The following is a 17,423-nucleotide window of genomic DNA, read 5'->3' as shown; positions in this document are numbered from 1 at the left end:
CCCACGTTAATACCAGTACAACTTCAGTGCGATACATCAACGAATAACTGGTGCAGACGCGTCTTTGAATCAAATGCTTATAAACAATAATTGTAACAATTGTTTCGCATTTAAGAATATTTTCGTAGGTTCTTTACTTGCAAATTTGCACATTTGGGACAAAACAATTCTAATTAGGTACTATGGCGGACAATAAATTTAGGCCGGCAAATTTCTGACATTTCAAAAAAGTCAATGCAAGCGACCATTTATTGTCATTATGACTGATGTGCCAGTTTGTCAAACTGAAGATTTTCAAGCTGTTGCTGGCGTTTCCTTCGCCTTTTTCCTAACTTACAGATCATGACGCACTAGCATAACTGATTTGTAGTAGCACTTTTCTCTGGTGCACGCTTCTTTTCCCAATTTTGATTATCGCTGTCACGATGACAAGAATGACAAAAATCGAAAATGGGGTTAGTTGAACATAATGCCAGCTTCACATTTTGATGTCAACTCAATGACAGGCCGGCCTAAATTTATTGTCCGCCATAGTACCTGAGTCCACTTCGAACTTCGGTTCTGGGAATCACCAACAATTCCAAAGGCGAAGTTTAATGTGTTCATGTGTTAAACGAAGTTTTTTAATCTGCCAAAATGCAAAAAAACCACATCCTCCAAAAAAGCGAAAAACATGGGAACATTTTTCCGCATAACGTGATGCAAAATCAAATATGCTACTTACCCGCTTTTGTCGATAATTCTCTGCGCTTCATTGGCCTTGTTCAAAGAATATTGCGTTTGATTATACAAGTCATCTAATTTATCGTTGAAGTTCTTTACATTATTCTTCAGAGTTTCAGTTCTTTCCTCGAGGTAATCAACTGGAATTTTGAAATTCGTTACGTTCGTCAATAAGAGAGTAACTTTTTCCATTTCAGAATTCGCTGCGTTTTCACGCCCAGTCAAGTTATATTGTTTGATGGCATCAAGAATTTCTTGCCCGTCCTTTTCTGCCAACTTCACTTCAGGAGTTATGTCTTTTAATTGAGAAATTATCCTCTTAATCCCTTCGATAACCCGAAATGACGCATCTTCGGCATCCTCAACGTCATTCAAAAGAACTTCCGCTTTTTCCTTTAAATCTACGGCGTTTGTTTTCAAAGAATCGCTGTTTTCGAGCGAATAATTTGCCTAGAAATTAATGCAATTAAGCACCCATCGACTTTCACTCTTCCCGGGTTTACCTTGCGATTCAAATTTTTAGAATCCTGTTCTAACGTTTCCAGTTCTTCGATGTATAAATCTAAACTGATCTGCTTCGGGTCTACTTCGTCAAATTTTGGTTTTAATTCCTTCAGCAGCTCCCTCATGTTTTCGAGTTTTCTTCGCGTGAAGTGACCAGAATTGGCAGACTACAAAACGGTAATTTTTTACACTCTACTATCGGGTAATTGTTGAAATGGTCGACCCCATAATGATATAATGGAATTATAACATAATTATTGTTATTGTTTAAAAAAAAACACCCCGTGCTTGATACAATAAAAAAAAGAGAAGGGGTGGCTATGCAAAACAAAATTTCTGAAAATGTACGGTGAACTTGTAACTGTCACCTGTCAATTGTGAGATTTGTTTGCAGTTTTTATGTCAATTTTATTAAAAAAGGGGTTTCCATTCAAAATGGGAACGAAGAAAATGGTGACCGAGTTTACAATCTTGTTTGTTGGAGTTTCGGAAAAATCTCCCTTCATCATCGTTGTTGGTATGATTGAAGCTAACTAACTGTTGTGTTGGCAATGTAGAAACAAAATGCTTACATCAAACTCTAAAATTATGGGGTCGATTAAATCTTGCAATTCGTCTGTGGTATCGAGTAGAGCATGGGTGCAACTGTCGCACTGATGACACCCATAATCTGGGACAAACACCCATCGAGCGGGACACTGGTCGCATTTTTCTCCTACCACTCCCTGAAGACACTCGCACTGTCCGGTTTCGGCATTACAACCGAAACCAAGTGAGTATTCGGTTTTGCATCCGCACGCTTTAACAATTCCTTTTACTTGAGATCACCAAAAGCAAAATTTTATACTTACAAACACACCCTTCCGCAGTATAATTCCAGTAGCCACCGCTGCAACGGTCACAAGATCTACCTGAAACTCCCGGTTTACACCTACACTGTCCTGTGACATCATCACATCTTTCGCTGTCCGAGGCTTCCGCACAATCGCACGGTACACATCCAGCTCCAGTTTGGAAGCCGTAATGTCTATCTTCGCAACGGTCGCATTTCTCTCCGATCACGTTTGGCTTACAGACGCATTCTCCAGAGTAACTATTGCAATGGTCAGTGCCCAATTTGTCGCATATGCAACCTGTAAGCAAGCATTACTAGTTTGAAGATATTTGAACGGATGACTCACTTTGGCAGTCTTTGAGGTTGATGGCGTCTCCGAAGTATCCGGGGGCGCAAAGAGAACACGCTTCACCGAAAGTGTTATTCAAACATCTCAAACATTTGCCGGATACAGTGTCGCAAGACCTGGGGTCCTCGGGGTTGATGTTTCCGGAACATTGGCAAGGCTTGCACGTCTCACCTGACACAAACAAGAAACGAAATAAAACAGTGCTTAGCCAAAATTTCTAAATCAATGTATATCTAAATACCTAGTATTTCAGGCCTTCCGTAGTAACCTGCCGCGCACGAGTGACATCTCGCTCCGAAGTACCCTTCTACGCATTGACAACTGATTTTCTCGCCGTCTGAACTGACATCACAAGCTGTAGCAAAGCTGAAAAAGCAAGTTTTACAAGACTGCACAGTGCACAGTTCAGCACACAAGCATACTTGTTGCTCGCCACTGGTAACGGGCATGCGCAAATCAGACAGTCCATCGGAGTACCAGCCAAAGCGTTTCCGTGATAACCCACTTCGCAGAGCTCGCAATGGTCTCCTCGAGTGTTGTGGGTACAATTCTAAAAACGCACAGTTCAAGCGAAGGAACAAGAATGAAGAGAATCTGCCGTACAAGACATTTTCCTGTGGTGACGTCGCATTCAGTAGCGTGACCGTGGCACTGACATGGCACGCAATACCCACCATGTGATCCACTCTCTATTCGATAGAAACCAGGGGCGCACTCTTCGCACGACAGTCCTTGGTAGTTTTCAGGACAGCGACATTCCTCGACCGTCAAAGCGAAGGCCAGGTTTCTGTTGTCGCCAGTATACAATTGGTATGGCATCGCGTCGTCCTGAATAACGTTCGACAATCTGTAAAAAATTTAGAGAAAAACTGGACTCCCTTTGTGGAACTGTCGACAGTTACCTTGTCGTGACACTCGCAGTCCAGTAGGTGGCTCTTATGTAGATTCCCTGTAGGTCTTCCAGGACTTCCATTATGTGATCTCGTCGGGCAGGCATGCCGGTGGGCAATTCAAAATTCTCTTCGACCAACTGGACACTTGCACTGTACTCCACAGATGACGTAGGCTGCTCGTAGCTCGAGTAAGTCAAGTACGTTTTTTTACCTTCCAGTATCACATCAGGTTCACTAACGGCGGAGCCTACACACACGAACAACGCAAGTCACGTCTCAACTTAAATCATCGTCTGACGTTACTAACCTTGACCTGGAATTATCGTGTAATATATCGTGTAGTTGAGGAACCCCCCGTATGCCGTCAATTTCCTCCCTATGTATTCATTTGGCGCCGTAAAATAAACCGTAACGTTGTTAATATCTGCCGATTCAAACACAGCACCGATTGTGTTTTCTTCGGCCGTCTGCACCGTCAGATTCAAAGGATATATCTCCAGTTTTGTACTGGCATTGAGTCCCACTAAGGCCCAATCAGACATTTTCATCAGCGACACCTTGATTAATTTGGAGCTCGAGCATCTGGTCGTTTTTCCAAAACAGAAACATTCAGTGCAGCCATCTTGGTTTGCTTCTTGCAAATTGAAGGTGCCTTCGCGGCAAATTTCGCACGTCGGACCGACAACATTCTTCTTGCAGAAACATTCAGCCGTGGCTTGGTCACAAATGTCAGTTCTCGTTCCTCTAGTGTCGCAAGAGCAGTATTCGCAGTAAGGAAAGGCGTAATGTCCAGCCAAACACTTGTCGCACTGTCGACCCACGATGTTTTGTTTACATCTGCAAAAATACGTACACCAAGATGGTTTTTTTGATTGGTTTTTGTTCTTACGAGCAACTTCCGTTGAAGAGGTCGCATTGTTCTGAACCGTCGATTCCCAAAATGTTGCATTTGCACTCTTCACACCCAATAATGGGGTCAAATCCGTAAGTTAGGGGTTCGCATTGGTCGCATCTTTCTCCCGTGACGTGTGGGGGACAAATACATTGACCTGTTGTAGGTTCGCAATAAGCTATCGATGGACAATTGCACGGTTTACAATCGGGAAAACCGAAGTACCCCGTTTTGCAAGCTTCACATTTGCGACCAATTATGTTTGGTTTACATTTACACTGTCCACCGAATTTGTCACATTCGAAGCTGAGAGAACCGTCGTAGTCACACTGACACGGTAAAGCTCCGCTGTTATGACCCGCGGTTATAGAAAACACCGAATCTCTACAGAAACCTTCCTCAGTTGTGTTGATATTAAAGTGATTGCTCCCACAAGTGGAAATGAATTCGCCAGTACGATCGACGTCTTCTTCTTCCAAGTATCTGTCGTCGTAAAAATCGGACGGGATGACCAACAAATAATCGAGATACACGTTTTTGTTGCCTGGTTCCTGTTAGAAAGAAAAGCATGCATTTGGAAGCTTGTGACACTGTTAAAGTAACAAACCTTCAAAGTTAGCATGAAGTTTTCAGTCAACACGAATTTTGTATTTCCGTCGCTTTGAGTTATAATCGCGCGACACCCAGACCGAGAGGGGCAATAGTGAACCGGCAACGTCGCTTCATAAAACTGACCATTTTGCATAAGCACGGTGACGTCAAAATCTAAAACAATATTTTATAACATTGTTGAGTCTGCTACATCTTTTTGTCACCTTGGAAATTGGGTTGATAGTAGTGGACCACAAAAGAGTAATACCCTGGGCTTGGAACCTTGCCCTTCAGGTCCAAAGTGTTATAGTTTGGATTCAACCACATATACGTCGTGTTTAACAAGGTGGCCGCCAACGGAGCGTTGTTCTCTTCGAACTGGATCTTCTTCGTCTCTGGAGGGTTGCGGAACGAGGCTGGTATGCACATTAGGTCCTTCCGGACACATACCGACTTCGGTTTAATATAATCCAAAGACCAGTCTTCGTACGGAATGGCTACAATCGAGTGTACACCGACATTTGCGTTGTAACTCTGAAAATCTCCCTTGCATCATCTTTGCAACAGTAACGTATTGACTTACGTGCAAATCAATTTTAATCTCATTCCCGTCGACTTGTTGAACCGCCACGATGCCCTCCGGGGTTGTAATGATTTGTCGACAAAGCGTACTGTACGGACACAAGTACAACATAGCTTTTCCGTTGTTGGTGTGACGCCCCGACTGAACAACGGCATCGACTTTGTGAGTTCTCTTGTCATCTTTCGGCGTGACATAATTGATCACCACCACGTACTGACCAGGTTTGTTGACCGTGATGTTAAACGACAAGACCGGTTGAGCCAGATTTAAAAGGGGGACTCTGTTCGCCACGTTAATTTTTGACAAGTGCTTTAAAAGTATTTATCTTCATTAAAACACTACTAAATTTAAGCTGACTGCTTACCTCGGTATCCTGGAAGTACTCTCTCAGTTTGTCTAATTTACGGCCAGTCTGTATGTAGCCCCCGACCCCGTAAGTTGTTGAGAACTGGGTCAGATTCAAGTAGGTGTAGTCGCGACACAGCCCTTTTTCGTCGATGGTGCAAGGTTTCTCTACTTTCTTGTTTAAAATTGCCGCCAAATAAAAGTCTTCAGGGAGGAGCACGAAGTAATCCTGCCCAAAAACCAGCATAAATGGACAAATTGGTGGAAGTATCGTGCCATCACATAAATTTCAAATCAAGAGTGCTTTCAAATGTCATTTGCTCCGTTTAAACACGTGCGTCGAATGACAGTCCAAAGCGCTCTTGATGTGAAATTTATTTGATGACATGATGGTTGTTGTTTACGCTACCAGTAATAGATTTTCGTCGACTTTTATACTGATTTGCCAACGTCCAGGATTCATAACGAACGGTGAAGGAGTGTTTCCGGTTGCTCCTGAAACAGTCACGAAAGCCGGAACAGACGATGTGTTTTTAAACTGAACTTGGAATTCCTGTTCGTTGTCGCTGGGATTGTCTGGTGTTATCTTGATTGTACCAATGACAGTGTCTGGGTTGTTGTTCACAAAACGGAGGACCATTCTATAAAGTGAAGGCTTGTAGATGTGAATATCCTGCAGGATGACGTTCTGCAAGAGCGAGAAAACCGCGTAACCCTTCCAAGAGTATCTAGGAAAAGCTTTTTCGTCGTTCGCGTGTCTGACAACAGTGTTTGCAGGAGTGTGTCCGTCCTCGGCTTCGTACTGGTACTGGTACAGCGTGGGAAAGTAATGGGCTTGGAGCGGTTCTTTGCAGGTGCGTCCTGTAACCCTCGCCTGACACAAACATTGCCCTGAAGACTTGTCGCAAATGTTGTTAACAGACCCACCGACGTCGCAGTCGCAATCTGAAATGTGCGTTGTAAATTCCTACAATCGTAATACCAATCTGAAGATTACCTGAACAGCCGAACAGATTATTTTCTTGTAGATTGTATGTACCATCGGCACATTCAGAGCAGTCTCTGGCCACAACCAGCGACTTACAGACGCACTCTCCGTTGTCGGAGTCGCACACAGCAATACCACCGACCACTCCGGGAACATTACACTTGCATTCCTCACATCCTTCGGGATTGTTGGGATTGAGATTCCAGTAGAGCGGTCGACACTTGTTACAAATGCGACCCTCCACTCTTTCTTTGCATTGGCAAAGCTCCCCGGCCGGAACGGAGCCGCAACCTGCAAAACGCGGCACAACACCTGCCGGGTGGCAATTGCAATCTTCACAAGCGGGGAAATTGTAGAAACCCTCTTTGCAGACGTCGCACTGCTGTCCTGCGAAATTGTAGTGGCATTCACATTTGCCCTCGCCATCGCAAGAGATTCCGTTGGAGCCTTGACTGTTGCACTCGCAAGACAAGCATTCGGGGTATTTGTAATATCCAGGGCTGCATTGGTCGCATGTTTTCCCAGCGAAGTTCACAAGACAGGAGCATTTTCCGGTTGGGCCGCAGCTTGAACCCAAAGAACCACCTTTGCTGCAATTGCACGGTTTGCAGTCGGGGTAGCCGTAATAGCCTGTCAGGCATAAGTCACAGCGGTCGCCTCCGTAACCCTCTTTGCAAGTGCACTGTCCGGTCTCCTTGTCACAAATGCCTTCCTTGGTGCCCTTGATGTCGCAGTTGCAATCTGGACAGATGAGTGATGGGAACTATAGACAATTGTGATAAATGTGTTCGCTTACAAGAACAGCTGGGGTAGTTGTAGTAACCGGCTTGGCACTCGTCGCAGTGTTTACCTCCAAAATTATTTTTGCAGGTGCAGTTTCCGGTTTCTTGTTCGCAGGTTTGTGTAACGGAACCCTCCGGATTGCATTCACACTCTAAAATAAAAATATCTTTGTTTATCTTGGAAGAGTGAAGGTTAGGTGTGTTCGCGCAACTCTTAAGGATGTCTGCAGTTATTGCAATGTAAAAAATATTTCATGAGAGAAAGCGGTTAAATGTCTTGCAGATTTATTTGTTCTAAGTTTTTTGCAAATCTTATTTTTAAGAGATCGAAGTTAAGTAAAACATGAAAACTTGTTTTTTAAAAATTACTTAAGTTTTCTCTCTGAAACACTATTTTAATAAATAAATCGATTAACAACTATAAGATGGCTCTGTTTTCTCCCAAGCTTATCTAGTGTTCAGCATCTTCTACACAAAAACAACCGAGAAATGTAATAAAGGAATTCTGATAGTATAGAAAAAGTATCGTATTCACTCGCATGTTATGTCTGTTGCTTATCTCGGGCGATTACAGCACTTGCCTAGGGCTCGTGCCGCAAGCTCTATCCTCGTTAGTAATGGCATCATTACACACTTATTGAATAATATATACAGGTGTCAAAAAATTGGCATAGAAACTACTTACCACCTTATCGGGGATGTTTAAATGTACATGAAAAAAATATGAAAAAAATGTTTCCGACAAAAAAATCAATTACATATTTTTATAAAACTATCCCACCTCCACCCGGCGGCACGGCAATTTTGCCGGAGTACATACACTGTTACGGATATTATTATCAAGTAATAGTGCAGTGCTTATCAACATAATTACCGACGTCTTGCCTCCGCATTTTGACTTTGTTGTGTATTATGTTCTGTGTCAATGTTAAGGAACTTCCTCACGATGTGACATGAGTACCTATAATAATATACCCTTTTGAATTTCAACTACCAATGTGTTATCTAAATCCGGAATTTTTAAATTTTTAAAAAGAGATTGCGGTACTATTCCCGTTGCTGAAATTACAAGTGGTAAAATCGATTTTTTTTCTAAACACCAAAGATTTCTCATAGCAACGGACAGCTCTAAATATTTATTAATTTTTGTGTTATATGTCTGTGTTATATTATGTGAATTTGAAACAGCTATATCTAAAAGATATGCTTGCTTTTGTTGTTTATTTAAAATTATAATGTCTGGTCTGTTATGCTTAATATGAATGTCAGTTAAAATTGTTCTATCAAAATATAACTTGTAACTGTCATTTTCCAAACATAAATTTGTTACACAGTCTAGGACTGGTTTACAAATCTATGAGGGGCATGATGACCAACTCAATAGACCGGGACCAATGGCTTAACGTGACTTCCGAATCACGAGATAGAATATAGCCTTTTTTTTTTTTTTTTTTTTTTCGCCCTGGGTCGGAATCGAACCCGCGACCCTCGCGTCCCTGAGCCGAAACGGACTCCCTTAGGCTATATTCTGCCTATATTATTATTAACGGTAATACAATGTAAACAAAGATATACTCGTATTCGTACATCATTACCTTGCAATGTTACCGTAGTGGATTTAAAATATTTTTTTCGATTTCCAAAGCTTCTAAATTCTCTGTTATGCAGGACTAGATATTGGTAGCGAGTGATCTTGTACTTTGTGATAATATGTACAATTAGACGTAGCTGTCATGACAATTTCATACATATACATATTTCAAAATAATTGACCTGTTTAGTGCCACTTTCAAAGATCGCCAAATCAACAAATAAGTCCAATAGAATTTTTGTAACATTTTTCTGACGTTTACGGTAATCTCTTCTACACCGTAGTGCACCGTTAGTACGCCATTTTTGGGACACCCTGTATATTATTAAATAATATTTTCCCGAATTATGAATAAACAGAAGCCGGTCTACCAAACCTCATCTTTTTTTTACGAAATGTTTGATTGATTATTATTGCTATTACGTAATTTATTTTATTTTTAGACTTTCGCATCTTTCTACGAAAATTTTATTCTTTAAAACGGGGAAACACTTATTTTTTCTAAAAACTAAAAATTTGACTGACAAAAGTAATCACGTGACTTCCTATACAGGATGGGGCATCGTATATGCGCACGCGAGAAATCGCGACTTCTAATTAAATAAAATTGTCGAAATTTTCATATCTTCCTATAATTATTTACGAAATCAGCCTAAAAAAACACCAATTAGATTTTGAATTAAACGCAGTTTTACATTTCAACTTTCAAAATAAATTTTTATTTATGACCTGCTACTTGTGCTGTCATAAATTTAGGTGACAATGGAAACTGTCATTTTTATGACAAAGCTGTAAGTAAGGGGCTCAAAACGGCAGGCTACTAGTGAATAGTCCTTTTGTTAGCAAATTACAGCATTGCGGCCATAAATCACGCGTCTGGCTTGCATTTAAATAAAAAATCGAATTATTTAGATAACCAAGTCAAAATTTGTAATTACATAGTTAGGTATATAAAATTTCGACAATTTTATTTAATTAGAAGTCGCGATTTCTCGCGTGCGCGTATACGATGCCACACTCTGCATACTGCAAATTTCACATTTAAAAAAAACCGAAAATGGGTTTTGGTTTTACATAAAACATATCGAAAAAAGAAAATGTATTTTGTATACATATTTTGAAAAATGGTTCAAAACAATCCTTGAAATAAAAATTATTGAGAATTTGTTTAAGGCTCATACGTTTTCAGCTCGATCAACCTGAAATTCAGTTTCGGAATTTTGATTTTTTTCTTAAAATAGGCGACTTATTCTGAAAATGCACGGTTTGTGGACAAAAAAAAAAAACTGGGACACTCAAAATTTCTTACACTTGTATCAAGCTTTTAATTGTCAAGATAAAGTCAAAATAAAACTGACTTTTATAGCCACTATTGACAGTTATCTTGTCAGCTGTAATGCCGAATCTAACTGAATTCCAAAAACACCTAATTAGACAACGGCTTGGGGAGGGTATTACATGGTATTACCATACGAGCAATTGCTAACGAGCTCAACGTTAGCAAAAATACTGTTTTGCTCGCCAAACAAATGTTTGTAAGTGTCACACGTGGCATTTTTGTCTTATGTCATCATACCATAATTAACCTATTTGTTTGCCAAATTTGGATTGGAACAGTTGTCATTTTTGTTCCAGTTTTTTTTGTCCACCGACCGTACTCTCCCGGACACGGAACCTTGGTCACAACTGACATTTAACTGACAAATATAAGTAAGTATGTGAACTGGCCTTTATTGAATATAACCCAACTTTTGAGTCGATAATGCTATTTCCCTGCTTTTTTGACGTCACAAGAAAAACTTCAAAGTGATTTTTAATAATTGTAATTTATTAATGACACTAATGATTGGTTTAGATCATTTTTTTTAGAAATGTTGGCCAAGATTCCAAGATTCTACAACTTTTTTCGATATATTTAACAGAAACCCATTTTTTTTCAAATGTCAAATTTGACGTATACCGGAATCATTTTTATTACCAACATCATTATTATTAAGTACTGACTAACTGGAGCAGTTAGATATAAATTATTAAATATTAAACTAATTATAAAAAAATATAAATTAAGTACTTACGTTTGCAATCTGGATAGCTGAAAAATCCAGACGCACACTCCCTGCAATACTGCCCTCCGAAATTATACAGGCAAGGACATTGTCCATTCAGCGCCTCGCACTGCAAATCCTTGGTCCCATTCAGGAAGCATTCGCAGGGTCTACAGTCCGGATAACCGTAATACCCGAAACTGCAACTGTCGCAATGTGGGGGTGTGAATTCCTTCCTGCACTCGCATAGACCAGAACCCTCCGCACAGTTCCCGGTGGAGAAAAAATGATTGCAACTACACGCTGCAAAACTAAAATGAAACAAAGAACCAAAGATACTGCAACGGCTTACGCTGACACACGTCGGTTTCGTTCCACGACTTATTATATGGCCTGTAAAACGTGGGCTTACACTTGTTGCAGTTAATACCCTCGGTGTTGTGCTGACAATTTTGACAAACGCCTCCGCCGTCAAATCTACCATGAATGTCGAGCGACATCCGCTTTCGATCGACTTCTTCGTCGTAGACGCACTCGTTGCTGTGCTGGAAGCAGTTGCAAGCTGCAAGAATGTTAATTAATTGTTAGTCTTGAAAAGGCGGGCTCCTGATTTACGTTCGCAAACAAACGGATGATTTATTTTGGACTGCTGCCATTTCTTCTGTTCAAATCCTGGACAGCAAGAGTCGCATTTCGCTCCGCAAGTATTGTGTTGACAGCGGCACAATAAAACACTGGGATCTTGCGAGTCCTGGATGTCGCAAGTGTCAGCGTGACCGTTGCACATGCAGCGACCCCCGATGCTGATGTCTTTGATCGAATAGAAATACTAGAACAGAGTTTGTTTACCACCGGTTCTGGACAGAACAAATTGGAATTACTCTTCTGGTGACGGTGGGATCTTGCCTGGCAACGGACATGAGATGGCCCAGCAAATTTTTGGTCCTCAAAAGTCTCAATCGTACGTTCGTGGCCCTCGTCCACTCTTGCAAGACGGTCGAATTGAAATAGTGATTCGCCGAGGGCCGATTGTTCAACAGCGAAATCGGTATCTACAACATTTTCAATCAGCGACGTGGAGTCATGGATTTGTTGACGCTCACTTCGCCTCCTTCGAGGGGCACGATTTTGGAGTATTCGGTGGTGCAAATAACGGAATCGTCCCTCGTGATGGGGTGCAAACTTTCCCTCCCGAAATACGTTTCGCAGTCGTCCGGAGAGTCTGAGAAGTACTGCCAAGGGGTGTAGGTTTTACCGTAGTCAGCTGATTTTTCCAGTACCCACAGCCCCGGTCTTGGCGAGTTTCCCATTCTTATAAAAACATAAGCCACGTGAAACTCCTAAAAATTCAACAGTCATGAAATTTTCCGCCCCACATTGTAAGCGAAAAATAAATGTTCAAGAATTTGAACGTTTCAACATTGGCAGCATTTTTATCAGCGATCTTGGTGGTATAAACAGGTGAATGATCGCGCTGAATCAGAAGCGATTCATGAATTACAAATATTTGTGATTTGAAAGGAAACATAAGCATATTTCCAACATTTACAAAATGACGCTTGAACCAAGACAAGAACATCCTCTGATAAGTGATATGAACCTTAGCATTGATTATTGCAGGAAGTGGACACCCACGTCGCATGTCTTGATATGATACGCGGTAGCAGAAATTCGTGACAACATGAAAAAATCTCTCGCCTGATATGAGATTACACATAGTTAAATTACATTTTACCACGAGGTTTCGCTACGCAAGCAATGTTTTACTCCGGTATTCTTTAGCTTATCAAAATAATATTAATGATGAGACCAAATTAAATACAACAAAGAACGCGATTTAAAAACAGTTCTCACCGAGACTGTTTGACGGGGGTCAAAACATAAAATAAAACATGTGTTTGCCAGATGCTCTTTTTGTGGCTTCTCGAAAGATCAGACGGTTGTGACGTCGAGCAGGTCCCAGCTTTATGAATCTATCGGAGTCGGCATAAACATTTCGTTCAGTTATCTCACAAGATGATCTAACACTGGCACACAGAATTAAAATTACAGCCGGGATGACAATATAATATGTATTATAAAAGACGCGCGTTTCTTCATTTGACTCATCAAAATCTATTCATCACGATTATAAATAATGTTTTAGAGTTGTACGAATTTCGGACAGTGTCCCGCTGTTTTCTTTGTTGACATTATAGCGTAATCTAATTTAGAAAGCAATTGAATTTAATGAGGAGTGGTATATACTGTGTGGATTTTTCTTTTGTCGCGTCAGGTCGGCTGGGTTATTCGCCAAAGCAAGAGAAAATTTCACTCAGTGGGACACTTGCGCTTCGACGCATTGTTATAGTCAATGGTCTGTTTTCTGAATGGAGAGGGAGGATCCAATGTTTTCAAAAGCTGAGAAAATCACAAGTTCACGTTTATTAAAGCTATTGGCAATCGAGTGCAAATATTCCGCCACAGGGCAGGATAAATCTGAATATCCACCTAATTAAACAACTGTCTATATTTATAGATTTATTTTATAGCTTGCTGGTTTGTAATTTTTATTTCCAGTAGCATTTATAGTGCTCTAGAAATAGCAACTGAAACAGTTCCGGAAGTTGTACGAGCAGGTATTTTTCGAAATGAGAGGTCGGTAGCTTGCGGTGTCAGTTGAAATCTTGACAAAACAGCACGGAAACAATATGTATATACTTACTTGGCCGAGATCAATGGTTAGATTGACCTCATTATACTTCATTCCTCTGGATAGCGGAGGGCTTTGCCACCAAGTCTCCATACCGTCCACCGCGAACTCCGGCGGGTGCATTTTGTCCGGTCTTGTTGGATCACAAACATCACAAAACTGGAATTTCATAAAAACTACAATAACACCTAATAATGCTAATTATTAATTACATATTAATGTAACAAGTCTGCAATGAAAAAATTGATTTAATTATTTTACACTGTTCTTACAGATTTCCGACGAAAATATTTTTTCTTATCAGGTTACATTTTTTCACAAAACAATTTATAATATATTTCTTCTTCCATTTAGTATTCAATTGTTATTCGCAGTTTTATGTTCCGTCTTTGTGCGTATTTTGTCTATATGAAGAAATAAACGGGAATTTAGTAAAAGTTCTAGACAAAATTAAATATGAGTACAGGACACTGGTTATAATTATTTGTATTTGTCATGGGTTGTGGTTCGATATGGTCAACAAAAAGGCTACACCTATGGGCTAAACGTGGGTTTCCTTATTTTATTGTTGAATGCAAGAGCAAGAATTTAGATTGGGTTCAGAAGGACTGCCCATATAGAAAATAGCTACAACCAACGACCAGGAGATTTTTGGCAATTTCTCCAGAAATGTTTATAAGCTGTAGTTTTAAAATGTGATGTGGCAGAAATTTTATTTATACTGTACGATCAAAACAAAAATAAATAATCGGGTACAGTTGGCTGCGATAGTTTAAATATTGCTGTTTTTGAGAACCATTAGATGTTATAGGACTTAAATATGTTTCTTTGACAACAGCAATATTTAAACTAGGTAGTGTTGTCAACTTAAGGCTGTTGCATAGTGGTTGGCTAAGCAATGGTAAAGATCACTATAAACGGATTTCCGTTATTTTTCCACAGTTTTAGGTACTGTCGCGAGCAAAAAAAAACTGGTCATCAAAATCATGTTTTGACGCAATGGAAAATGCTCCATTGTAAAACGATCGTAAAATCATAACCTATCATCATGTTGTATGACATTAATTGACATTAATTATTTAAATTTTTGACACTTTGTTGACGTGGGCATAATCAGGCAGGGATTTTTTTTTTATTTGTGACAATCTAACCAAATTTTGAAATGACATTGACGACCAGAATTTTTTGCTCGCGATAGTATGTTTGAAGATATGGCGACTACGGTATGATGATCATGGTTCACTGTTTTTTTTTCGATTGCACGGCACCATTTTTAATCATATTTATCCAAATTAAACACTAGAATAGTAAAAGAACTAAGAACTAGCCGATCGTCTTTAATTTTTTGTAAATAATGAACTACAGGATTTTTTTCTCTTGCGATACCTGTGCAACTTTGGTATCCTTACGGCTTTTTTGTCGAATACAAATTTTATATAACAATGTATTACAAAAACTGGTCCAACGGTAAACAACATCTGCCTCCAAATTACTTTTACAAATCGTTTTTAAATAAAATCTGTTTCTTAACTTTTATAGATTTCCATAAAACCTGATAGTGATGAACTGATCTCGATACCATCAAATACGATTTGTTTAACAGGAAGCCACACTAACTTTTATTGTGAAAGTAGAAATTTGTCAATAAGAGAGTGTTCAATACTCATATAGGTAAGTTTAATGAAAGAATTAAGTACGACATTATTTACTCTTAAAATAAAAAAAACTAAAATCTCGTGTGTCAAGCTCATTTTCATTTATTACGTATTAGGGTGTCCAGAAAGTTCTGAGCGTTTTTGTGGTACCTATTCTGTTTCACGATATAAAATAAATGTAAAATCAATTGGTAATTTTTGTTAGTTTTTTAAAATATGAAGTACACTTGTCCATAAACAATTTGACGTTTCTCACTTAAGTAATTTTCAATTGGTTACATTCTGGTAATTCGAAAAAGAACGAAATCGTAATTTAATGTTATACGGATTTAAATGTGGACATTCAGCGGCAGCAGCCACAAGAAATATTTGCAGAACTGAAGGTGCGGGGACGGTAAAAGAGTCTACTTGTCCGCGATGGTTTGCGAAATTTCTGAATGGGGAAGAAGGTCTTAGAGATAAGAATCGTTCGGGATGAAAGAGTCCATCTTCTATCGTCGTGGAATTGAGCTTTTGGGACAAAGATGGTTGGAAGTCATTGACAATAACGGCGAATATTTAGTTTAATTGTTGTTTAATTTTTTAAGTAGTGGGTTTTTATTTGTTTTTATCTATTTTTCTAAAAAACGCTCTGAACTTTCTGGACACCCTAATATATCTCAAGAAATTTTACATCAGGTAGGTAGGTAGGTATAATTTTTCCAACAATTTTAAATATGTAATCATATGTAAGTTCTATAAAAATAAAACATTCTTTCTCCAGTTGAAAGTAACTTAATTCCACTGTTACTGGATATTCTTTTATTATATACTTTTATTCAGTCCTGAAGAAGTCGTATTTAGTCTGTGTAAAAGTTCGCAGAAATTGTTGTGCGGTAAGTAGGTATGCGACAAAGAAATATGATAACAATAAATACTCGTTTCTCTTGTTCTCTTCAGGTTTTTATGATTCAAGTTGTTTTAAATTAAATCCTCTTCAAACAATGACATTTATTTCCAGAGTTAATTTAATTATTAGTCGTTACACATTTTTTGAACATTTAACAAGTCATGTGAACATCAACATTGGTACAGCGTAAGAATTGGGTTATTTTCTTAAATAGCAGCTTATCATAGTCTAAATATGTATTTGATAATAAAGCTAATTGAACCGACCGTGCGCTGTTTATCTGGGTTTAGATAAATTAGGAAATAGACCGAATTCGAAAGATTTCAATAATTTTTAAAACAAACGTCTTAGAATCAATTTACACGTCCCTATTTATCTATCAAAGAAGTTCAATGTTCGATAACAGAATGAAAAATATTTATACTTAACGTCTGTTTAGAACAACTTATTCTGTCATGACTAATAAATCATCACTGATCAGAACTATTACCGACTATTTTTGTTTGCCTTTCGAGATGCAAACGAAAAGGCCAAATCTTGGAAGTTCTGTTTTGGGAAATTATCTAATGTCGGCAAAATTCGCGAGAAACGTGAAGTTGTAGACGAGCGATCTAGTCTTTACCTGTCCTTGGATAACATTAACATTTAAATCATTTTCGGCATTGGCCCCGACGAGTTTGCAATAGAGTTCCGGTCCTTCGGTGTCAACTCCACACGTGGCCGTGGCTGTGGTTTTTCTGCCTTCGGCCAGGTTAAAATACGGCGGTGTTAGAGTTTCACCCTGCACTGTGTCAATCGTCCGAAGCACAAGGACGGCCAAAAGGCCCGTCCACGCGCTTACCACGAACATCGCAACGCTACTGAGACGCCGGCACAAGAATCAAACAGACACAGCATCTTTAGTCCGCAAATTGTTTAACCCTCAGGCAGGACCGTATCTCGCATTTTTTATTTGAAGCATCCAGACTGGTCATCAATGAGTCTCGACGGAAACGTTCGCTTGAATCTCGAAAATCAACGCCGATTCTTCCATTACAACTGATCGTAAATAATTTACGGCTGTGTA

General features: G+C 39.4%; 1 protein-coding gene across 1 annotated transcript in view; it reads right to left on the bottom strand.

Moving 5' to 3' along the window:
• Window positions 1–17,231, bottom strand: part of LanA (laminin subunit alpha) — a 27,264-nt gene extending 10,033 nt beyond the window's left edge. The window contains exons 1-25 of the mRNA XM_069036644.1: window positions 16,980–17,231; window positions 13,826–13,972; window positions 12,225–12,461; window positions 12,003–12,173; window positions 11,737–11,950; window positions 11,474–11,683; window positions 11,152–11,424; window positions 7,500–7,637; window positions 6,713–7,444; window positions 6,125–6,660; window positions 5,735–5,944; window positions 5,371–5,679; window positions 5,012–5,321; window positions 4,804–4,961; window positions 4,194–4,747; window positions 3,612–4,141; window positions 3,314–3,551; window positions 3,015–3,258; window positions 2,834–2,961; window positions 2,653–2,777; window positions 2,409–2,582; window positions 2,079–2,360; window positions 1,800–2,026; window positions 1,227–1,394; window positions 725–1,173 (exon numbers count right to left, since the gene is read on the bottom strand). Of these exons, the coding sequence (XP_068892745.1) occupies window positions 725–1,173; window positions 1,227–1,394; window positions 1,800–2,026; window positions 2,079–2,360; window positions 2,409–2,582; window positions 2,653–2,777; window positions 2,834–2,961; window positions 3,015–3,258; window positions 3,314–3,551; window positions 3,612–4,141; window positions 4,194–4,747; window positions 4,804–4,961; window positions 5,012–5,321; window positions 5,371–5,679; window positions 5,735–5,944; window positions 6,125–6,660; window positions 6,713–7,444; window positions 7,500–7,637; window positions 11,152–11,424; window positions 11,474–11,683; window positions 11,737–11,950; window positions 12,003–12,173; window positions 12,225–12,461; window positions 13,826–13,972; window positions 16,980–17,207 (6,992 nt within the window). The 5' untranslated portion in view covers window positions 17,208–17,231. The remainder of the gene's footprint in view (window positions 1–724; window positions 1,174–1,226; window positions 1,395–1,799; window positions 2,027–2,078; window positions 2,361–2,408; window positions 2,583–2,652; window positions 2,778–2,833; window positions 2,962–3,014; window positions 3,259–3,313; window positions 3,552–3,611; window positions 4,142–4,193; window positions 4,748–4,803; window positions 4,962–5,011; window positions 5,322–5,370; window positions 5,680–5,734; window positions 5,945–6,124; window positions 6,661–6,712; window positions 7,445–7,499; window positions 7,638–11,151; window positions 11,425–11,473; window positions 11,684–11,736; window positions 11,951–12,002; window positions 12,174–12,224; window positions 12,462–13,825; window positions 13,973–16,979) is intronic.
• Between the last annotated feature and the right edge of the window lie 192 nt (window positions 17,232–17,423).

Source organism: Tenebrio molitor, chromosome 1 (assembly GCF_963966145.1).
Source record: "Tenebrio molitor chromosome 1, icTenMoli1.1, whole genome shotgun sequence".
In the NCBI taxonomy this organism is placed as follows: Eukaryota; Metazoa; Arthropoda; class Insecta; order Coleoptera; family Tenebrionidae; genus Tenebrio; species Tenebrio molitor.
This window is presented reverse-complemented; position numbering and strand designations above follow the sequence as displayed.